Source organism: Spermophilus citellus, assembly GCF_964194105.1.
Source record: "Spermophilus citellus genome assembly, chromosome: 4".
NCBI lineage: Eukaryota > Metazoa > Chordata > Mammalia > Rodentia > Sciuridae > Spermophilus > Spermophilus citellus.
The window spans coordinates 185,153,474-185,179,108 of record NC_138185.1 but is presented as its reverse complement, the minus strand read 5'-3'; the positions used below and the strand labels follow the sequence as shown (position 1 = coordinate 185,179,108).

Below are 25,635 nucleotides of genomic sequence, written 5' to 3'. Positions count from 1 at the left end.
CTGAAGAAGGTTTTTATGTGGGTCGTTTTTCCCCACTGTGGGTGTTTTTCTTTTTTCCCAAAAAGTTTGCTTCACAGAATGAAAATGAATTAATTATACAGAGAAATAAATAACACAACTGTATTTATACTTCTGCAGTACATTGGCTAAATAAAACACATTGAAAAATATACCCTGATACCAAAAGACACCCAGCTATTTGACTAAATAGACATCACCATTACCCTTCCTAGTAGCCAAGAAAATACGAGCCAGTAGAAGTTTTGTGGCTATTATTTCTGTTGGATTATTATCAGAAAGCAGAAACTTGGAAGGGGCTTTCTTGCTTATTGTATGTAAAAATTCCCAAACTAACTTGGATATGAGTTGGTTATAGCTTTAATTCCCTATGTATCAAAAATGGAGAAATTTATTTTTCCTTTTTGAATGAATATCTACTATTTTTAATTCCAATATTCCTTACCAATTTGGTAAACTTTATAAGAGCTTTAAAAAAAATTTTTTCCTTCACTCTTGCCCACATATGTAAAAGGATTTCCTCCTTGATCAATAACATTCTAAATAATATCCATAAGTTTCAATTATACAACAGACAAAGTTTAAAGTTAGTTGCCCCCTTTATGAAACAAAACATAAAATGACATAAAAAAACAATCAAAAACTTTTATTCTCAGTATCGGTAAACAAAAATTATAATAGTCAGAATCTGCACTTACTCTTCACCCCTTTCTTCCCCTTTCGTTCCTTCTTGTACTGTTCCTTCAGTTTACTTATTAGTCCCTGGTCTACATCCCAAACCTCAGCAGTTGGGGAGAGGTCATCTTTATCTACATGCAGCATATTATTAAAAGAAAAAACATCAGCAGTTGGCAATGCAAGCTGTTGGCAGTAAATTATTATAGCTTTACATAATCATAATAAAAATGTTTAATAGCATATACTCAAAATATTTTAAAGGTGCAGTCTCAGTTTTGGTATTCACAACTCAAAACTAAATGCCCAAGTTACTAAACATTTCTAAACATTTAATACCAATAGTGGTTCATTTTTATGTATTACAAATTTGAAGATTATTCTTTCAATGGACTGACGTTAGAAATCTAATATTATAAAAAATAGATCACTGCATCTTTATAAAAATGTTAATAAAAATTATACAGCCAGCATTATAAAAGCAAATGAATGAATTACATGCGAAATACTCATATAAGTGCAAGCTAGAAAAGTCAGTGCCATCTCATTGATGAAAATATTCATGCACCTTCTGTCACACTGATTCTGCATGCACAGGAAAACTGTACTAATGGAGAGGCATTCTAGTCCAATATAATACATACATATAGTTCCAAAATACAATGTCTCAAATAATTCATACAAAGCATTCAGAGAATCCCACTTCTGTCCCCACCCTACCCAAATATTTCAACATCTCATTCATTACCTTCTTCCTTTGGACTACAACTAAGATTAGCAAAAACAAAAACAAAAAACACAAAACTCAAATTCCACTGAAGAATTTTTTAGAGTTGATTTTTTTAGGGTAAGATAAAACAGTGACAAGCATGGAGAAGTGAAAATATCTTGCTATACATCTGCTAAAGATAACACTTCAGTGAGTAATAACTATTTGTTTTAAGTAAATGCTGTGCCTCAAAAAAACTCACTCATAGTGAACTAGAGAAAAAACATTAAAAAGAGGCAGTACAAAAATAGTTAAGTCTTTCATAATTATTTTAAGTACTTAGGGGATTCTTTTACTTAGTTTTAAAGCAGTCATATTATTGGGAAATTTAACTTAGAGATTAACAATTAGGAGCTTATGAAACCCTGTTGTTAAATAAAAATTATATCAAAACACCTAGGCTAAGCCAATCAGACTGAATAATAAAATTTTAGTGAAAAAATACTTGTTAATTCAGTATATTCTAGTTTATAATCTTAGAAACTTGCAAAGCCTTCCTGACTCAACCTATAATGTGGACATAAAATTAAAAAACAAAAACAAAACACACACACATAAAAAAAAACGCACCTTTCCACTTATACACTATTGTATGTAGCAAACAAGAAATTTTCATATTTGAACAGCACACAGAAATTCAAATATTTACTGTACCTTGAGTCTTTATCACTACAATTTTGAGTTATTCTCTGAAGACTACACCTATAATTATAGGTGGTCAATATACAAAAAACTAAAGTATATGCTTCAATTTGCTAACTTTACTTGAAACTAGGTTATGCAAACTGAAATTAACAGGTAGGACTGTCAAATCTGCAATCTATAATACTGTTCATAACATAGTTGTAATACTGACTTAAGAGAAAATAAAGTTTTCAAGTACTCTAATCATGAAGTTTCCTGAAAATTGTATTATGTCAGGAATCTTGTCAATTTACTGAATACACCTAGAAAAATGTGATCCAAATAATTAATCATTTTGCAGTCTTCTTAATGACTGCTAACAACTACTGTCAGCTACTTCAAGCAAGACAAACTGACACATTTGAGGAAATACTTTTTATATCAGAGAGGAAAAAACCTCACTTGAATGATATAAAGTTTATTTAGGAAATTAGGACAGACAATTTTAATTAATATAGTTGAACAGTTTTTCTAAAAGACCTTTGTAGAGAGATTAAAGCTGTGAATAGCTCTAACTACAGTAGCAAAAAAGAGTGGAGTGAAAAAGCAAAGAGAATGAAAAAAGGATAAGCTTAAGGAAAAAACACAAATATTACTTGCAAGATAACCTCAAATCTAGAAAACAAAGGTAAACTTAGGCAGTGCAAAGAATAGGTTGGTGAATGCATATGTGCACAAACAACATCCTAAAACTTGCCTGTTAAGTAACAGTTGATTTGATATTGCTTATAAGAATTACGTAAGAGCAAAGGGGAAGAAGCAGCATAATCTTCTACAGTTTAATCCTGTTTTTAAAAAATCTAGGGGGGGAAAAATACCGAGAAATGAGGTTGAATAAATTATGGGAACGGTTTTTTGTCTAAAAGAAAGCACAAACATGCACAAAAAAGTTGACTCCTAACAACTCAAAACTACAAAAACATAATATTTCTGTTATGATAATTCTGATTACCAAAGTAGAGGAATTATACAAATCATCTAACTGTAGCATAAATTTGTAACTAACTTCATTTCGTGCAAATATTCAACACTTTACCCACAGTATTTAAAAACATAGATTCAGGTAGCAATGGTATTTTGTAGTCCTATTAATTTCCAGAGATCACAGTTTCAAAGAGTAAGTTTCAAACATCCTTAAAAATGTCTAGTGTCTATGAGGGGGATTAAAAAAAAAAAAAAGTTGGTGTCTTAAATTTTTAATGAGAAGAACTTAAAAATTACTAACATCAATCTCGGACTACCTCGTGTAAATGACAGATAAAAAAAGAATTAAGGGCTGGGATTGTAGTTCAGGGTTAGAGGGCTTGCCTATCACACCTGAGGCACTGGGTGTGATCCTTGGCACCACACAAAAATAAGTAAAATAAAGGTATTGTGTCCATTTATAACTTAAAAAAAAAAAAGTTTCTTTTTAAAAGAGAGGATTAAATCTTTCTAAGTAGCAGTGATTTTATAAAAGGATTCAGAATTTATTTTTAAAAAATCTGTGTTCTTTTTTTATGCTAAAATCTTCTTAACCCAATAATTTGAATATGAAAATCACCACCTTCCCATTTATAAATTTATTAAAATCCCTAGAAAATTAAATAAATATAAAAGGAATGTTGCATATCTATCCTCTTTGTTTCAGACAAAATTAATGACATTTGTTGAGTACAAATGATGAACTTTAAGAATATTGTATAGGTCCTTTGATAGTTTTTCTTATGGGAAAAAAATACTTGAGCCACTTTGTACTGGAGAGTTCTTTATTTCATCAAGAACTTAAGTTCAAAGCCATCCTCAGCCAGTTAGCAAGGCCCTATGCAACTTAACAAGACCCTTTCTCAAAATAAAAGATTAAAAACAGGGCTGGGGCTCAATGGGTAAGTGCTCCTGGGTTCACTCCCTGGTACCAAAAACAAAACAAAAAAAAAAACTTAAAATGTTTTAATGTTTCAGTTCCACCTGGAATTAAGAGGCTTTACTGGTTACTTCCACTTACATAATGAGACATAGGTCACTCAAATGCTGATAATAAAAAGTACATAAAGTACTGAACTTTGCCTTAGAAAGTCTTTGGACAGAAGGACCATTCAGTTGTACATAACTGGGTACTTTTTAATTAAAATAATAAAACATTTAATTTAATTTCACAAATTAAATTCCTGAAATTTTTGTTTATGTTTTTAACTAAGAGTTAAAGTTCTAGTCACTTTAGGTTCAGGCAATAGGAATGAATATCTGCCAAGATTTAGCTAAACAGATGCTTGATAAACCCTCTGTTATTTAAATAAATTACATATAAATAGTCATATGCTAATACAAATGTTAACTGGTTCTCACTACAAAGTAGCATATAGGTATATTTTAATTTTCTTCTACACATTTATTTATGGGTTCCAAATCTTCTGAAATATACTTGCATTATAAAATACTAGGTACTTTTAAAATATTAATAATAACAAAATATTAGTACTTTTAAAATTATTAGAAAAAAAATTTCCAACATTGAATGGGATACATTTAGAAACTAGGGGGAAAAACCAAAACAAAAAATGGAATCTTATACTGTTTCTCCTGAGTAAGAATAAATTTCTAAAATATTGCCATTTTCAGATAATAAGTACAAAAACATACTAAGTCTAGAAAGCAACTGTGGAGTTTATGGTCTTCCATTTCCATTTAGAAGAAAAAAGAAAGATCTAAATATGAGGTTGAAATTATACCCAATGAAAAACCTTAATAAGGACTGGGGTTGTGGCTCAGTGGCAGAGCGCTTGCCTCGCACCTGTGAGGCACTGGGTTCGATCCTTAGCACCACATAAAAACAAATAAACAAAATAAAGATTTTTTTTAAAAAGAGAAAGATAGTTGAAAAAGAAAAAAGAGAAACCTTAATAAAAAAATTGAAATCTTTTAAGTAATCAATTTTTATATCAAGAAAGTCAATAAATATCATCTTAATAGAAGGTTTTTCTCTTTTGCTATTAGCAATCTTCAGATTCAATACACAAATGAGGAATTTTTTTAAAGCTCCAAGTTATGATTTCTATCACCAAAGTAGTTTTAAACAATTTGGTGATAACTGCTCTTGATAGTAATAAAGCAAAACTTTGATGTATTAACATAATCTTCTCCAATAAAGCTCTATAAACACTTCTGAGTTCCACCCCTACCAGACAACATGTCAATATTCAACAATGATTGAATGAACATTTTTAACAGGGAAAACACACTGGACATAATCTATTGCCTTAAAATATTTTTTTTAGACTTTTATTTTACTACCAAATAGAGTTTTTAGCCCTGTACAGACAGACTGTTTTCTCTCTTTTGGTTTTGGCTGAATTATTATTAGCATTATGTATGACTTCCAAAACTGAGGCCTTACCATTTGCACACTGACTATTACATGTGAAAAAGTTTAATGTCTTCATTAAATCTTGCTCATTGTAGAGCTGTATTCCTGCCTATCAATAAGTCAGGTAATACCCTACTTACTCAGACTTGTGTCCTCTTAAATCTAGACTAATCAAATGAAATAATGGAATGTCTAACAATGAGTAATGCTTATTAAAAAAAAAAGCTATGAGGAAAGAGATTTCCAAATCAATAATACATTTCAACTTTAAATCAAGATAAATGTAAAATATGAAAGTTTAGTTACCAAATCTAAATAAACTGGTACAAAATACCCTGTAATTATTCAATACCACTTCTCCTTGCTCTCTGTTTACCTTCCACCATACCTTCAGATACAAAAATTCCACATAATAATAATCTTTCTATCTTTAAATGATAGATTTCCTCCCACCCCCATATTTCTTTATCACCTTACCCCATTCAGTGCCATCCCCTGAACTCCGTGCTTCTCCAGCTCCTTCACCATCTTCAGCAGTCACTAAAAAATCAAATTCTTTCAGTGCTTCCTCTGTATCAGGATCATCAGTTAGGTCTGCAGCTAAGCCTTCATTACCTATCTATAAACAGAATATAAACCAAGAATTATTTTTAATCCTAAATTTTAAAAGGATCTTTTAGTGTTTCATATAACCATGTTTTCACACCCATTTTTAAATTATTTTGGATCCAAATTTTTAGACTTTCTATGTAATTTATAAGTCTCAAATTATATCTTAGATAAATGGTTCAACAGTGCTATGCCAAGCCATTTGTAAGATGTGATTCAAATACTGTGATATAAAAAATGGTTAAAGTGCTATTCATCAAGAGTTAACTTCTTTAATTATAGTAGACTCTCAGTGCTCCCATTAAAGAACGATTCACTCGCATTCTGACAGCTTATCTTGAATTGAGCTCATATACTTGAATTAAATTGCATGCATGATCTATGTAGCTTAATAACTAATGTTAAGTTCATGGTATGATATTAGCATCCTACTTCCCAGAACAAAAAGAGTAGGAAAGAATAAAAAATCTCTGTTTCTCTAAAAGTATATATTATACATGTGGGATATGTAAGAATTGAAACCTGCCATTGTAGACTAGAAGCTTTTGAGGAACATTGTATTTTTTCTATATTACTAAAAAATTCCAATGTACCACACCTAAATTTATTCACAACTTTTTTTACATCTGTGAAATACTGAACACTATTCTGTTAATTCACAAATGGATGATCTCCACTTTTGCTCCTGTAGCCAATCCCATCACCACTAAAATAAAATAAATCTATTTGTTAGGTTATGAGCAAAGTTTTATTTATCCTTACCAAAGAATGAGAATGTTGACACATATTTACAGTCCATACATTACTCCCTTACCCAGGGTGGGAATATACCCATGGCAGCTTCAGGTAATTTTATCACCTGTGTACTATACATGAAGAGAAAATTTCAGCAGTGATTTTTCAATTGTGGCCAGAGTGGCAAGGTTGTTAACATTTTTTTTAATACATGTATTTTTTTTAAGCTGTTGATAGACCTTTATTATTTATTTATATGTGGTGCTGAGAATCGAACCCAGTGCTTCACACATGCCAGCAAGTGCACTACCACTGAGCCCCAGTCCCAGCCCAAGTGCACTACCACTGAGCCCCAGTCCCAGTCCATGGATGTTAACTTTTTTAAAAAGTTTCAAAACCACTGGACTAGGGGCTAGGGTTGTAGCTCAGTGGTAGAGCACTTGCCTCAAACATGTGAGGCACTAGGTTCAATCCTCAACACCACATAAAAATTAAAAATAAATAAAATAAAGGTATGTGTCCAACTACAACTTAAAAAAAAAGACTAAAATAAAAACCTACTAAACTAGTCCTATAAAAACAGACCTCTTCATGCCTGTTTAATGAACAATACAGCAAATAATAATTCTCATTATATAAGCATAATTCAGTAAGAATTGAAAATATATAAAACTTTAAGGTGCCATGCTATAAACAATGATCAATCATTCCCAATGGAACTTATCTAAAAAATTATTATTCAAATTACTATTCAAATACTAAAGCTAATAAGAATATAAAACTGATTTCCTACTTTGTGTTTATTCAGCCGATGTTTATCTTTTCCTTCTGAGATGCCTTCAATCATGTCATTTTCCTCTTCTTCATCACTGTCATCAGCATTTTCTAAGAAATTGAATGTCTCAAGAACATCACCAGTAGGCCTGTGGGAAAGGAAAAAGATGAAACCAAAGGCATAAAGGTTGATTTCCAATATTTCTTTTTGGTTCCTATTTTAAATGCCCGCTTTTTTGTTTGTTTCTTCTTTTTCTCTGTTTCCAGTGTTGAGAATCAAACCCAAGACCTTGTATACACTGGGCAAGGATTCTACCACTGAACTCCCAAGCCCTGTCCCCTGCACCCACCCCCTTGGTATCTTTATTTTTTTCTCTTTTTTTTTCTCCTGGTGGTACTGGAGATTGAGCCCACAAATGTGGCCTCACAAATACTAGGCAAGGGCTACTTTTTCCTTTGAGACAGATCTTGCTATGTTGCCAAGGCTGGCCTTGAATTTGGCAGTCTTCCTGCCTCCCAAATTGCTGGGATTATAGGCATGTGCCACTGTGCCTAGCTGTAACCAATTTTTTTGTTCCATTATGTTGATTCATTTTAAGCCCTTCACAGAACTAAGCCCTTTACAGTCATTTGTGCAGAACTTTTGGAAAGCAAATGCCTTTGACGTCCATGTTTAAATGGAAGTCTGTATTACAAATTTCTTTTCTTTGTCAACAATTTAGTACCTCTCATCTTAAAAAAGCAAATAATAGGGGCTGGGGATGTGGCTCAAGTGGTAGCGCGCTCGCCTGGCGTGCGTGCGGCCCGGGTTCGATCCTCAGCACCACATACCAACAAAGATGTTGTGCCCGCCGAAAACTAAAAAATAAAGATTAAAAAAAATTCTCTCTCTCTCTCTCTGTCTCTCACTCTCTCTTTAAAAAAAAAAAAGCAAATAATAGAATAAAAAATTAATATATCAAGATGAAGGGAAAATAAAATTAGGTCAAAAGATAGGCTAGACAGTAAAATGATTAAAAAGAATCAGTGTACTTTCTAGAGGAAGGCTATAAATTTTGGCCCTGAGATTATAAACAGAGTACAAAAAGGAAAAGGAATGATAGCAGGAGATTCAAAGATAAATCAGACCATTATTTAGACATTGCACAGTTTTTCTCACAAGATCTACGTAAGAACTGAATCAACTTAAGTAGATATTTTATAATACACCCAAAACATCCTACTACAAATTAAGAAACAGAACACAGGCTGGGGTTGTGGCTCAGTGGCAGAAAGCACTTGCCTAGCACATGTGAGGCCCTGGGTTCAATCCTCAGCACCACATAAAAATAAATAAAATTAAGGTATTAAAAAAAAATTTTTTTAAAAAAGGAAGAAACAGAACAGTGATGATGACTATGTAGAATCTAGTAAACACTACTCTTAGGGGGATTAACATTTCACTTGGATACATAATACTCCATAAGATCAAACACATAATGTTTACTACATACCAGGCACTGTTATAATTGTCTTACATTAATTCATTTCTTTCTCACATCAATCCTATGATCCCCATTTTGCAAAACTGGAAATACAAGGTCCTATGCCCAAAGTCGAAGTTAGTAAGTGGTATAAAGTTAGGATTCAAATCCAGTCTATCTTCAGAATTCACACTCTTAACCATTAGGCATACTGCCCCTAATACGATGAGTCTAAAATTTATCATTCTTTACTATTGGATAGTAAGTTTGCTTCTGATTTTTTTTCCTATTATAAATAAGAACGTGATAAAATACCATTTTGCTGAAATCTCTATACACATGTTATACCCTTTTCTTATTCCTAGGAGTTTTCAATAGCCCATTAATAACTTAGTAGAATGGTGGCTACCATGATCTGGAGGGAGGGGGAAATGAGGATTTGTTCAATGTGTAGAGATTCAAAGATGAGAAGTTCTAGATCTACTGTACATAATGCTGTGCCAACAATACTATAATGTACAATTAAAAAGTTTGTTAAGAAGTCAGAGCTTGTAGTATATGGCTTTTGCCTGTTTCCTCCCACCCCCATAAAAACTACTACTATGAAGTCATTATCTTGCAAAAGCAAGAAGTTTTAGGAAAAACAACATAGTCTGTCATGGACCTTTAATTCAGATTTCAGACTCAGGTATGCTACAGCAAACTTCATTAGTCTGAAATATTGATAAATTCTATGAACTACTTAGTATGGTTAGCTGTACAGACTAACCAGTGGTTGAAAATGCATGGTGATACTTTTTCTCTAATGCTACAAAATACTTAATGCTTCCTGAAATCAGAGTAAAGAAAATATAAGCCCTATATGATATCGAATTGACTTTATTAAAGAGCCTTTTTCTCAGAAGTAAAAACCCTAAATCAAAAGCTTGTGTTAGGGGGTTGGGGTTGTGGCCCAGTGGTAGAGCGCTTGCCTAGCATGTGAGAGGCTCTGGGTCTGATTCTCAGCACCACATATAAATAAATAAAGGTCCATCAATAATTAATAAAAATATTAAATAATTTAAAAAAAAGCTTGCACTAGCTCAGTTGGTAGAGTGCTTGTCTTGCATGCACAAGACCCTGGGTTCAACCCAGCACAACCAAATAAAAAAAGCTTGCGTTGACTTGAATTACCAAGTTTATAGAACACGTTTTAGACAATTATATGTCATCAAAATACATTAAGGGTATAAAATAACATTAGCTTATAAACTGTGGATATTATTAATTTCTAAGTTCTTTTTATTTTTTCTAAGTTGTAGATGGACACGATACCTTTATTTTATTTATTTTTATGTGGTGCTGAGGATTGAACCCAGTGCCTCACACATGTTAGGCAAGTGCTCTACTACTTACCACAACCCAGTCTCAATTTCTAAGTTCTAAATCAACTAATTTGGTATTTGACACTTTGAAAATATTATTCTATTCTCTCTCTCTTTTTTCGATGTTTTCACCTATGTTACTCAGAATAACATGGTAAAAAATGAAAGACGTTTCACTGCTTGACTTCTTGCATTGATGAAGTTTCTATAAATCAAAAGCATATCTGGTAGACAGACAATAAGAACCAAAACCTTTATAGCACTGCTGATATGAATGTAAAATAGTGCAGCCACTCTGGAAAAGTTTGGCAGTTCCTCAAAGTTATTCAGCATTTCCCGATGTGAAAACAATCCACATGCCCTTCCACTGGATAATACATAAAACAAAACATGCTATTATCATCCACAAAATGAAATGCTATTCAGCAATAAAAAGGAATAAAGTACTGGTGCATGTTATACATGGATGAACTTTGAAAATATTATGCTTATAGATGATTCACAAAAGACAATTTGTATGAAATATCCAGAACATCCAAATCTAAAGAAATAATAAGTAGACTATTTGTCTACAATGGAGGGTAAGGGAGAATGGAAAGTGACAATTAATAGATACAGGTTTTGTTTTTAGGGTGATGAAAATGTTTTAAACTTAGACCGAACAACTCTTGAATAGTCTAAAAACTATTAAGTTACATTCCTTCAATGTGTGAATTGTTTAGTATGTGAATAATCTCAACAAAGGTATTTTTCTTTAAAAAATATGTATATGGTAGTTCAAACAAAATATAGTCTTTTTTCTTTCACACTACTATCTAAATAACCATTGCTCATTCTAGTGGAAGAGTAACACTACAATTTAAATACTCTAGCAGACACTTAAAATCAGGATGTTAAAATATCTCTGAACTTCATGAAATTAATCTCGAATCTGCATTTTAACTCTGTACCTATTTCCAAACCGGAGTCATTTCTCTTGGCACAAACTTTAACAAAGAGAAACTTTAAAAGCACCCAAGTACAAAATTTACTTGCCTATGGTACCATTTGGGGGTGGGGTGGGGTATTTTTATATCTGAACTCCATGTGCTTTAAAAACTGTTAACAGTTTAATAACAAGGAGCTAAAGAAATTTATAGTACCAATTAAACAATGGTAGCCTACAGTGTAAATCATACCTTTTGATTTCTTGTCCTTTTTGCTTCGGAGATTCACCACCATTCAGGATTTGTTCTAAGTTCTTTGTTTCTACTGATCCATTTGGTTCTGAATTAGAGAGTCCAAGTAATGACCTTACCCGCTGAGACCGTACATCTAATATTGTATCTGTGTAACCTACTTCCTGAAGGTACCTATAAGCGAATTAAAAATTAAAAATATTAAATCCCAAACACTAACAGCTGCCAATCTTAAAATCCTATCAAATAATTTTGGGAAAAAACCATAATTCTATAAATATACTCTTTGTTTCAACATCTTTCTTCTCTATAAACAGTTTTAGTTCATCTGTAAGAGAACTAAGCCAACTACAAACCAAAATGTAAATAAGAAAACTCATGGCATGGCCAACATTGATTAAGGGCCAATTATACTGAAACCTAAAAAGTCCTAGTGCCTTAAAAAGCTTTTAGCAGTTGATGAGATGTGTACATGCATGTGGATGTAAATATTTTTAATGTCCAAGAAGTAATAAAGAATAAGTGACACTGAACCTTCAAAGAGTGGCATGCTACAGTTTAAACCTAGACATCATAACTAGAGATTGATGGACAGGCTCATTTTCCTTCTGGTATGTAAAATTTGGTAGTATTTCTCTAGTTCTGTGGTTTTTCGAACTTTCTCTTATTAAACCAGGATATTTAACTTAGACTGAAAAGAAGAAAGGAACAGATCATGACACATAGATAATGAGTTTTAAATGACTTGTTGTGACAAATGGAGATTGGTTAGGTCACCAACAAAGAATGAACTAAAAATGGAGGAGAATAAACATGAGAAAAATAAGATCTAATCTTCATGACTCAATTCACAAATAAACATGCCAGTAAAATGAAAGATTTTCAGGTTTCTGACTGGCTGATGGTTCCATTCAATGAAACAGAGAATACAGAGTCAGAATCTGGCTTATGAGGTATCCATTAAAAAAAAAAAATCAAATGACAATTTATTAGGAACATAGATCCATAGCTTAGAAGAATGCACAAGGTTCTGGGTTCATTCAACCACACCAAGAAAGAAAGCTCAGAAAAGCTTGAACTGGCTATACATATTTGGGTCATTAGTCTTTGATGGTATTTTAAAGCTATGGATTTAACTGAAATCACCCAAAGAATAAGCATAAGTAAGAAAAGAAAATCTGCCCAAACCCATAGAAATCTCAAGTGCTAGAAAAGTAAGAAAATATCAAAGGAAAATGAAAATACTTGAGAAATAAGAGGGGGGACAAATGATAGGAGAGAGTGATGTCACAGGAGCAAAACTAAAAGTTTCAAAAAGGAGTAATGTCAATTGCTTCCAAGACAATTAAGTATGAACAACAACAAAAGACTCTTGAATATGCTGTGATAGCTGTTTAATCTGTTTTCCATTTGACATTCTTCTGAAGCTAAGAAATGAACAGGAAGGAAGACCTTGGAAATAAACTACCCTTGAGAACAAGCAGATAAACTAGGATGAGGTTTTAAGGTAGGTATAATAAAATGGTGAGGAAGGGGTGACCAGTAGGCAGCAAAATGGTACTACTAGTACCATGTTGGTGATGGATCATGAGGTCTAAGCTAGAGCTAAGGAAATAGAAATATAGCAACCACAGGGGCTGGGGTTGTGGCTCAGTGGTAGAGTACTCGCCTAGCACAGGTGAGGCACTGGGTTCAAACCTCAGCACCAATAAAAATGAAATAAAGATATTATGTCCACCTATAACTAAAAAATAAATATTAAAAAAAAAGCAACCACAGACAGAAGAGATAAAAAGGGAAGTGAAATAGTCAAGGACTTAAATATTAAGGTAATATAAATAACATGGCAACCACAGTGAGACAGGTAGAATACTTAATGACTATACAGATTATGAAGCAGTAGAGTAGTTTGGGATCTGACAACACTTCAAAGGGTTAATAAGAAGAAGGCATAGATGTCCAGAACCAAAAGAGTTCAGTAACTGTAAAAGCAGGGCGAAAGTACCAGCTTTCAAAATATAAAAAAAAAGAAAAACTGGGCTGGGGATATGGCTCAAGTGGTAGTGTGCTCACCTGGCATGTGCGGGGTGCTGGGTTCGATCCTCAGCACCACATAAAAATAAAATAAAGATGTTGTGTCCACCAAAAACCAAAAAATAAATATTAAAAAATTCTCTCTCAAAAAAAAAGAAAAGAAAAACTAGGTAAGAAATAATAAACAGGATTTGCCACAGATAACTCTAACATTGCAAAGAATTAAAACATGAAAAAGTTTCCTCGAGGGCTGGGGATGTGGCTCAAGCGGTAGCGCGCTCGCCTGGCATGCGTGCGGCCCGGGTTCGATCCTCAGCACCACATACCAACAAAGATGTTGTGTCCGCCGAGAATAAAAAATAAATATTAAAAAATTCTCTCTCTCTCAAAAAAAGAAAAAAGAAAAAGTTTCCTCGAAAATTGTTCTAAGGATGATTTGGCAAGCCACTTTTGAAAAGATTCAGTTAACCAGCTAAACTCCTTCTCTAAACCAGTCATATCCTGACTCTAAAGAGAAACCAAATATGTGAAATTTGTAGTGAAAGGATTAGAGGGATTCTGTAAATATGAACTCTATATTGTTTATGTTCTGAACTTTAAGTCACCCAGTCTTTTAGACAGTCTACCCTGCAATAAGAAATCAACAACACCCTAAAACTTGAAGGAAACAAACTTTAAAAATTTCAAAGTATCTACAAAACAACAAAGAACCAATATGAAAAACATACACACTGTTCCACTACAATTAAATAATTTTTACTTGTAAAAGGACTCAGTGTAAGCACTTTCATGTCTAGTTCCTTAAAGAGAACTGAAAATAAACCATTACTCACTGTCTTAACAGCTGTCTGCCTTGCTTCCATGTTAACTGGCTATTCTGAGGTACTGAGGGAGCCTCTGTGTCTTTGGTTTCTTCTAAATATTAAGAAAAAAAGTTTTACACACATTATTAACTTTTAAAAATATTGGTAGGACTTTATCTTAAGGATAAAGTCCTACCAAAACAGACTTAAACATTTGTAAAGGATCTGAAAAAAATCAAAAGTATGATTACTATGTGTCTCTCACTTATGGTAATGATTTTAAAACTAGAAAATACAGGTATACTTTATTACTATGAGGATCAAAAATCAAAGGCTCCAGCTTTGAGACGATATGTTATAAGGAATTTTTTTTTAAACAATGAGAATTCAACTTCATTAAATGCCTTTGAAATAAAAAAGCTGTATTACATAAGCTATTCAAAATCAATAGGCAAGATACTGAGTACATATAAAATAATGAATAACAGAATTTTGAGTTTATATCAATAGACCTTAAGTCTATATCACAAGACTTTTTCTAGCCAATTTCACTTTTAGAACTAAAAATTAAACCAGAGAATAGTTTTTACAATAGGTAAAGAGCCACATTTTAATCTTAGATAACAAAGCATATGCATTTTTAAAGTTTAAGTAGAGTGATATCCTGGGTTCAATTCTCAGCCAAGAAAGAGGAAAAGGAAGCAAGCAAGAAAGTTAGTTTAATACCTAAGTGTAATTTCAAGTGAATTAAACTCTCAAGTATCTGTAGAGTGAAATTTAACTATTTGGTATTAACATTATAGAAATGTTTTCCCATAAATTCCCATTTTAAAAATAAAGACACTGTGAAGAAGAGAAGAGCTTGCAAAACCAATCCCCACACTTACTGTTAAGAACTATTAGAATGGCTCATGGTTATTAGGCTCCTAGACTTCTCAGAGTCTAAATATACTATGCAGGCATTACTTCTCTAACCCTAACACTCTCTGTTAGTATCTTCTCCTTCTTCCCTCATACACAAGCAATTCCTGATTTGTAAAAATAATTACTCCAATCTAATAGCCTCCCTACCTACCTTTCTATTTATAACATTTGGTTTATTTTATTTTTTAAAATATCTTTATTTCGTTTTTATGTGGTGCTGAGGATCGAACCCAGTGCCTCACGTATGCTAGGTGAGCACTCTTCTACTGAGCCACAACCCCAGCCCTGGTTTATTTTTTAAATCACACATTACCACCACAGGAGAAGAAAATTGGCTTAAAAAAAAATACTGCTGGGCGTGGTGGTACATGCCTGTAATCCCAGGCTGAGGAGGATCACAAGTTCAAGGTTGGCTTCACCAATTTAGCAGGGCCCTAAACTTAGTAAGGGCCTATCTCAAAATGAAATTTAAAAAGGATTGTTGTTGTGGCTCAATAGTTAAGCACCTTTGGGGTGGGGGAAAAAGAAAAGAATATCTGTCCCCCAAGATGTTTTTTTTTTTTTATGAGAAGTTGGGTTCAGTTTGACAAAATCATATATGCATGGAATTTGATTTACTGCATTTCAGTCCCCATTCCCTACCTTATCCCTCTTTCCTCTACTGTACTGATCTTCCTTTTACTCCTTTATTTATTTATTTTATTATTTTTTTTTAGACTTCTTTATTAGTTTATCAGACTGTGTCTGGTTATCAGTTAGGACAGCGCTGACTGCAAATAAAAGAATAAAGCTCAAACTGGCTTAAACAATAAAGGGTCTATAGCTCTCAACAGAAGCTAAGCTGGCTTTGAGCCAGGCAGGTACCTGTTCTTGTGAAAATTCATTTTACAGATAAAGACAGGGACAGACTACATGGTAGACTTTGCTTTTACATTCCGAGTAGTCATATAGCCTTCTTGTTGACCCTATTGTCAGAAGTCTCTCTTTTTCTTTATTTATTTTTGATTGGTGCTTTCTACATATACATAAAGGTGAAATTCCTTGTGGTATAATTATAGATGCACATAACTTGATTTTTGATAAATTCATTCCTCATTTCTTCCCCTTTCCCATCCTGCTTCCCTCCCTCTCCATCTCCACTGATTTCCCTATATACTTACGATATTTGCCCCTGCCTTTGCAACCCTGCCCCTTATTTTGCTTCCACATATTAGAGAAAACATTAGATCTTTGATTTTCTGAGTCTGGCTTGCTTATTTCACTCAGCATGATTTCTCAATTTCCATCCATTAAAAAAAAAAGGCTTTTTAAATAACAACAGAAATATAAGCTCACATACAATGGAGGAAAAATTGCCTATAGATACAAAATGAACACTTTAGTACCTTTTCAGTTCTAACTACTACCAAAATGCATTCACAGTTTCACACAGGTTTTCAATCCACAGAAAACAGAACAAGTAACCTCAGGATTAAGATGTAGATCAAAACTACTGATTTTTATTCTTCTAATATTTTCTCCCAATTTTAGACAATTCACAATAGTCAATCATCAAAGCAAAATGAATGTAAAAAACATGTCTGCTATTTAAAAACAAGCTTAATAAAAAAAGAAATAAGAATCAAGTTTACCTGATTCAAAGGTTGGCATTTTCAAATCACCTTGGTTCAGTTCTGTGCCATACTTTAATTTATGATATTTTGCCCTGAAAATTTAATAATAAATTGGTAAAAGAAAAATTACTTCCTTTTCTACAGGTGGCTCTGCTATACATTACTCCAATAACAAAATCTAGTATGAATGTTATCTTAAAAGTTTATTTGCAAAGAACACTATTTTAAAGATAACAAAAAGTAACAAATACATCCACATGAAAAAAGATAAATTTTTCCTGGTCTTTAAAAAATATTATTTCAATTTAACTATTTTAATGTTTTTCTTTTTCCTCATATGAATCGAATAAAAATGTCATCTTGTATTTGGGCAAAGCTTAAAACCTTTCAAAAAGCTTTCAAATGTATTCTTCAACAGTATACATGCGAATAATATGTTTACTTTATTCATACAAGGAAGTGAGGCACACATACCTTTCTTGTTTTAATGCATATTCTAACATCTTTATTCTTCTTACTAAATCCTTCTTCAAATTCTCTTGACCTTTTCTTTCTCCTTGTAAAAATGCTATCCGTGCCTAAAAAAATAAAAGATGTACTTAAGCATACATAGGGAACTAAAAAAGGGAAAACAAGTGCAAACTTCTACATTCTTACTCATGACACCAAGATTAAAAATTCATCTTTACTTTGTCAGATAACACAATCACCTCAAAAGTAAAGACAACTATAAATTAGTTATTTACTTATATTCTTTTAGGGTTGTTATTATTATTAATATTAATTAATAATAATATTTCATCTTTACACATTCTTCAAAGGAAATCACCTCTTTACCTTCTTCTTGCCCTTTCCACCATATCTGACTCTACACTACAGAATAATGTTTAAAGAAACTGGCATCATATAGGAATATTCACCATTATGAATATATCACAACAAAACCAACTTTCACATGGTGTGTCTGTTCATATAAGAAAGATACTTAGCCAAACAATCATTATATTTGTCAAAAAAAATTAAATTTCACTGAACATGGAATCAAAGCAAATGAATTCAGGTAGAAGTTTACTTAACACATAAAGTTAGGATGTATTGATTTCAAGCATCCAAATAAAAATAAAGGTCTAAAAAGAATGGTAAAGATTCAGAACCTCGTAGTCTAAGATCCTTAAAAAAAAAAAAAAAAAAAAAAAAAAAAAGATTGGCATGATTAGCACTTACTGTCTCTTAAGCTATGGACAAAAGGTAAAATACATGTTTCCAGAAAGACTGATAGAACTTTTTTGCTATATAGACATTTTTACAAAATGAATCACGTTCTTTATGTGACTTCAATTTTCAGGTCTCATAAAGTAATCTATGATTACTAGTAGAAAAAGCTGAAAGAAACTTCTGCTTAAGAAGTAGTTACTGGGGCTGAGGATATAGCTCAGTTGGTAGAATGCTTGCCTCCCATGCACAAGGCCCTGGATTCAATCCCCAGCACCACAAAACAAAACTATGACTTTGACTTCGCAATGCCGCTTTCAGTCAAGCAGCATTACAAACTAAGTTAAAGTCATAATGTCTTCTGAAAGATTAAAAAAATATTACACTGTAGTTAAGTTATACATCCTATTAAAATCTTTTATAGAGTGTTGTGAAAATTTATTTTCTATTTCTAACCATCCATATTTAGAGAATACAGTAAATTAAACAAGCACAAACCATACACAAAAAGTAAGAATCCCAAAATGAGGGAGTTAAAGGTAGATAACAGATGAGAATATAGGACTAGTTAAAGGTGAGAACTTATTAAAATAAAACTTCAAAAGAACATGGTTTAACCAGGATATGTGGGGAGGCGAAGCAGATGAAATAGAAGTCACAAGGGCTAGAACTGACCTTATGACCCTTTATCACCAAATATTTAGAAGGTACTTCAACTGAAAATGTAAAGGTTGTATCCAACAGTTATAATAATGATCAAATAAAAGCAGATTTAGCACTCAGTGAAAGATAACAATGGACTTTCCAGTTATTCTTATAGGTTATAACATACCATTAATAGCATCATCTCTGCAAATAAACACTTTAAAAAAGAAAAGCAACCTAAAAAACCATATTACAATGGCATCAAAAAAATACAAGTGAGGGGCTGGGGTTGTGGCTCAACGTTAGAGCTCTCACCTAGCATTTGCGAGGCACTGGGTTTGATCCTCAGCACCATATAAAAATAAATAAATAAAGCTATTGTGTCCAACTACAACTAAAAAATATTTTTTTAAAAGTGTACTTAGGAATAACACAAACATGTATGATCTCCACATAGAAACTTTGGAAATTTAAAAATAGCAATAAATAGAAGCTAAATGGACTAGCAGACTCATTACTATAAAACCATCAATTTTCACCCACACTCAAAAGATTTAATTCCAATCAAATTCTAAATATACACGTGGGGGGGTTATAGAACTTGAGTTATAAAATCACGAATTATAAAATTCACAAAGAATTCCAATTGCCAAAAACAGCCACGATTATAAAAACTGAGGTGGTAAACCTTACTCCACCAGATACTAAGATGTATTATAAAATCTACAGAAATTAAGATAATAATTGATATATGGATAGAAAAACATACAAGAGAGAGAAAACCCAGAAACCAAGTATAGAAGGTCACATGATTCTGAATTATGACAGAGCAGAATGGTCACTTTAAGCAGTGCTTACAGAGTACCCTATAAGGAAAAACTTAAAATTTACTTCTATATAGTATAGTAGAAGGATTACAGACGTAAATGTGAAGGCAAAACAATAATGCTTTTAGGATATACATACATTTCATGATCTAACATTGAGAGATTGCTTGACCAAGATAAAAACATCAACCATAGAAGAATGAACTTCAAATTCATTACAATTAAAACACACACACACACAAAACCTTCTTTTAAAGATAAAGCAGTGACTAGTAACCTACTTAAAAATTTATTCTGGACAATCCTAGAACTGAAAATGTTAACATTTTTAAAATGCCATACAATATCATACAAAGAAAAAGAGGCAATATAGATCCTTTGTGGCCCATAAAGCCTAATATATTCCTATAAAAGCCTACCAACTTTCTATACTAAACAACTTTCAATCAAAAAAGGTCGTGAGACCAAAATATATTAATACAATATATGATGTCCAATACAGAAAGAAAATTTCACAACAATAAACATTTACACACAAGTAATAACATACAACAAAAACACCATACTGTTAGGCTAGAGTTTAAAGACACCAAGATGACAGACACAAAATATAAGAAAGAAGCAGCTGGGGCTCAAGGGAGGAAGCAGAGTCCAGTTGCTGGTTACAATAAACCCCATTACCATGACAACTTCCGCCACAGGTTGCAATTTTAAAATGACCAATGGGGATACAGTAGGCAGGATTCTAATTAGGTTTTCTGAAGTAACCAATGGGGGTAAAATTGGAAAATATTCTAATCGGGTATCATAAGGTAACCAATGAGAACAAATAGGGGAAGATCATCTTCTATCAGGTCAGTAAAGGGAAGAGATTGCTCCACAGTTTAGCATATAAGGCCCCTTATTTCCAGACGTTGGGTCCTTGAGCATCTCTTCACTGGGCCAATCCATTCTGAGTGCTATATTCACTTTCAATAAATCTATGTTTCGCTATTACTTCTGTGTGTCTTCCTCAAATTCTTTGTTCAGGACACCAAGAACCTGGACTTCAACTGGATAGCCCAATGGTAACAGTATTTCATGGTATAATCATTGTCACCATATTAACATATATTCATGGGGCTGGGGATGTGGCTCAAGCGGTAGCACGCTCGCCTGGCATGCGTGCGGCCCGGGTTCGATCCTCAGCACCACATACAAAGATGTTGTGCCCGCCGAAAACAAAAACTAAAAAATAAATATTAAAAAAAAAAAAAGAGTGACTGCTCATAGATACAGGGTTCGTTTTGGGGTGATGAAAATGTTCTAAAGTGATTGTTTTAAAAAAAAACATATATTCATGAATATTTGGAACACCTAATCTTGCATTAAGGGCAGTTTAGTAATAAATTATTTTTAGGTAATACAGGCACAGTTTGTTCTCTCTCTCTCTCTAACAAAGGGCTTCCCATAATGGTCACATCCCACTTTTTGGGGGGTGGGCCTGCAATGATTCGGTAGTAAAATGTGGCATATGAAGGAAAAAAAGACAGAACTGGAGACAGAAACAGCTGGATGCCTCAATGTCCCACTCACAATAATGGACAGGACAACCAAAAAGTAAAGAAATAAGAGTATTTGAACAATATAATTGATCAACTAATTCTAACACACATATGAAGAACACTTACCCAACAAAAGAATATGCATTCTTCTCAAGTGTACCTGGGACATTCTCCAGGATATATTAAACAACAAATTAAATCTCAATAGCTTTTAACCAGATGTGGTGGTACACATGCTAATCCTAGAGACTCAGAGAGACAGAAGGATTGCTAGGAGGCCAGCCTCAGCAATTTAGCCAGATTCTGGGACTGGGGATGTAGCTCAGTGGTTAAGTGCCCCTGAACTCAATTCTCAGTACCAACACTCTCACACACACACACACACAAAAAGCTCAATAGCTTTTAAAAGATACCCAAGTATTTTTTCCAACCATAACAAGACAAAGTTAGAAATTAATAACAAAGAAAATAAGAAATTCACAAATTTGTGGAAATTAAAATAACAGATCAAAGAAGAATTCTTAACTGAAGTTAGGGAGCAGATGAATGAAAACAGAAACATACCAAAACTTATGGAATGCAACAAAAATAGAATTAAAGTGGAAATTTATAGCTATAAATGCTTATATTAAAAAACAGAGCTTAGGCGCTAGTTTAGCGTGCGTGAGGCACTAAGTTTGATCCTCAGCATCACATAAAAATAAAATAAAGATATTGTGTCCACCTATAACTAAAAAGTAAAAAAAAAAAAAAAAAAAAAAAAAAAAAAAAAAAAAAAAACAGAGCTCAAGAGGCTGAGGCAGGAGGATCAGGAGTTCAAAACCAGCCTCAACAATCTAAGCAACTCAATGAGGCCCTATCTCTAAATACAAAAAAGGCTGAGGGTTCCGCTCAGTGGTTAAGTTCTCCATACCAAACACACACACACACACACACACACACACACACACACACACAGAGTAAATAAATTAATAAATGAATAAAATATAAACAGAGCTTAAATTAACCTAACTTCACTATTTAAAGAGCTAGAAAAACAAACTTAAAGTTAGCAGAAGGAGGGAACTAAAAGATCAGAGAATAAATAAATTAAAGAGATTATAAAAATCAAAAAGGACTAACAAAATAGATAAATCTTTATCTAGACTAAGAAAAAACACAAAAGATTTTTAAGTTACTAAAATGAGAAATAGAAGGAAACATTACTATCAATTCTACACAAATAAAAAAATTATAAGAGGGTCTATTAACACTTGTACACTAACAAACTAGATAACACAAATGAAATGAACTAATTCTTAGAAATCGAAAACCTACCAAGACAGTCACTAGGCAATAAAAATACACTTTTAACTATAAGGGTACTGAGTCAATAATCAAAATTTCAGTTGATAATTCAGAGGAACTTTTTTTTTGCTGATTTTCTCTTTCTTTGAATGCAGGCAAAGGTGCTCACTGGGAACTATTTTATATAATACCCAAACTTTTCAATAATCAGCACATGATTATCCCATGAGAATACTTGGTATTTACTGACATTTTGACAGCAGATTATTTTTAATTGAAAGACCACTAGATGTCACCAGTGCAAAACTTATAACATTGATTTAACTGGTTATCATCCTAAATCTGATTCACAACTAGGGTAGTTTTCACTTCTAAAATAACAGAATCTTGACTAAAACGAGAAATTAAATTACTAAATTTGTTCTACTGCAAATTTTTTCTTATGTTAAATTATTTAATTGGCAGGTGCAGTGACACATGCCTGTAATCCCAGTGACACAGGAGGCTGAAGCAAGAGGCTCATAAATTCAAGGTCAGCCTCAAAAACTTAGTGAGGCCCTGACTCAAAATAAAAATATAAAAAGGTCTAGAGAGGTAGCTCAGTAGTAAAGCACCTCTGGGTTTAATGGGGGGGGGGGCTAATAATGAATGCAAATGATTTTAGTTTTTTTTTTTATTTAATGATTTTTTAGAACACTTCAGCAGTTATTAAAAAAATGAGAAAAACTAGGAACTGCAACACCATTAAGGAGCAAACTTTAACATCCAAGGACTTAAAAAAGAAACCTTCAGACAGACACGGAGACTGAAGCAGGAAGATGGCAAATTTGAGGCCAGCCTGAGCAATTTAAGGAGACCCTAAGTAACTGAGCAAAAGCCTGTTTCAAAATAAAAGATAAAGAGGACTGGGGGTATATCTCAGTGGTATGTAGCCCCTGGTTTACTTCCCAGTAACCCCCTCAAAAAAATAAACTTTCAAAATAATTTAGGTTTGGAAGCAACTTTAAGATACAAATTCAGCTTGTAGCAATTAGTATAATTTATAATACATATTATTTATATATAATTGTATATATTAATTTATAAATATCCTAATTTATTGATGTAAACAATTTCAAGGAAGGGACTGACCCCAGTCATTGTGGCTCAGTGGTAGAGTGCTTGCCTCCCACGTGTGAGATCCTGGGTTCGAGCCTCAGCACCACATATAAACAAACAAATAAAATAAAGGTATTGTGTCCATCTATAACTAAAAAATATTTTAAAAAAATAATTCCAAGGAAAAAAGAAATATTAATAAACACTGAAGATCCAGAAGCAAATATAACACCTTATTTTTATCTTTTCTATTTATAACACAGCCTGAAGCAAGGTGATAAATTATCAAAATACTACCACCACTGTTCCAATCATCTTTTAAAATCCAAATATTATTTTACATAGAAATAATTGGTTTAAAGCACAATGGATTTTCAACTTTTAATTGGCAACTCTGTATTTCCACAAATTATCATTATTCTGACATTTGAAGGCATTATGCCACGGGTAAGCCTGTTTCCCATTAATATAAGAAGTACACCCCCCCTTTCAAGGTATGAACAAGCCTTTTTTGGGGTTCCAGGGATTCAAACCCAGGGGTATTTAATCACTGAACAACATCCCCAGCCCGTTATTTAGAGACAAGATCTCCCTAAGTTGCTTTGGGCCCCGCTAAGTTGCTGAAGCTGGCTTTTAACTTGTGATCCTCCTGCCCTAGCCTATGAACTTCTGGGATTAAACAAGCCATTTTAATAGTATTCTCTAAAACCATATTGCCTGACGTCTTGACCAAACCTTTTTTTTTTTTTACATTTATTTTTTAGGTGTAGATGGACACAACACAATGTCTTTATTTTTATGTGGTGCTGAGGATGGAACCTGGGTCCTGCCCGTGCTAGGCGAGCACTCTACCGCTGAGCCACAATCCCAGCCCCATCTTGACCATCTTTGAAATGTTATAAACATCACATAAAGAAGTTCAACCCGGTCTAAGCACCAATTTGGAATCTGAAGAATAATAACAGAATTACACACACCTTGAGGTGCATAGAGCCACTTCCCCTCAGAATTTTACTCTTAAAACATTCTATCAGCTAACAGTTTCCCAACTCTCTCGATAATTATTCTACACAGATATTCATAATTCACTTCCCTCCTCATCTAACCACTCTATTCTGCTAAGAATAAATGGATTGCATTACTTATAACTTATTTATGCACCTTGGAAAAGAGAATAAAATGTTTAAGAATATATAAGATTAGAACTTTTTTAAAATACTTTCATCATTTATCATTTGCTCTGTTTTTATTACTGAAAAGACTGGATGAAGTTAGTGTCAAGAGAATGCTGACTAAATCAAGATTATTATCATAAAGTAACAACTGTTCTTACAAACTTTATGATCAGAGAAGAAAAAATGTCCTTGCTTATGTTATGTTATGCAGACTTATGTTAAGATGCTGTTTCCTAAAACAAGAGATATTTAAAATTTCATAAGTTACAAATAAGTCATTTTCTATCAAGTTTTCAAAAAAATAACAGCTTTGATTCATTTATCAATGTCTTAAACTCAAAGTATAATTAATAATCAATAACTAAGGCAATTAAATGGATTAGATAAGCTACTTAAATTACTATAGATCTTTACATACTATTAGTACGAGAAAAATAAAAGTATTAATAGTATGATTTTTCCCTAATACAGGACACATTCCTTCACTAAAGCCCAGGTGGCCAGATGTATTCCAGAAAGTTACTAGAGCTTATACACCACATGTAGTATTACATATAGTAACACATATAGTATTACAAAACACCCCATTTAATGCCAACTGGGGCATAACACAAACATATTTGTATTTCTCCAAAAAAGACAGTCTGAGTTTTTGTGAAGTGTAATAAATAAAAAATATAGCCCGGTGTGGAGGCACACACCTGTAATACCAGCAGCTTAGGAGGCTGGGGTAGGATGATTGTGAGTTCAAAACCAGTCTCAGCAATTAAGTATGGCCCTAAATAACTCCATGAGATCCTGTCTCTAAATAAAATATATAAAAGGGCTCAGTGGTTAAGCACCCCTGGATTTAATCCCTGG

General features: G+C 32.9%; 1 protein-coding gene across 3 annotated transcripts in view; it reads right to left on the bottom strand.

Moving 5' to 3' along the window:
• Positions 1–25,635, bottom strand: part of STRN3 (striatin 3) — a 90,609-nt gene that overhangs the window by 30,980 nt on the left and 33,994 nt on the right. For 2 of the 3 annotated variants that reach the window (XM_081293457.1, XM_081293458.1), the window contains exons 2-7: positions 17,461–17,564; positions 17,005–17,078; positions 14,480–14,561; positions 11,613–11,786; positions 7,627–7,756; positions 5,967–6,108 (exon numbers count right to left, since the gene is read on the bottom strand). In XM_081293457.1, coding sequence (XP_081149583.1) covers positions 5,967–6,108; positions 7,627–7,756; positions 11,613–11,786; positions 14,480–14,561; positions 17,005–17,078; positions 17,461–17,564 — 706 coding nt within the window. Of the gene's footprint in view, positions 1–716; positions 828–5,966; positions 6,109–7,626; positions 7,757–11,612; positions 11,787–14,479; positions 14,562–17,004; positions 17,079–17,460; positions 17,565–25,635 lie in introns of all 3 variants that reach the window. The other variant, XM_081293456.1, reaches the window with a different exon arrangement.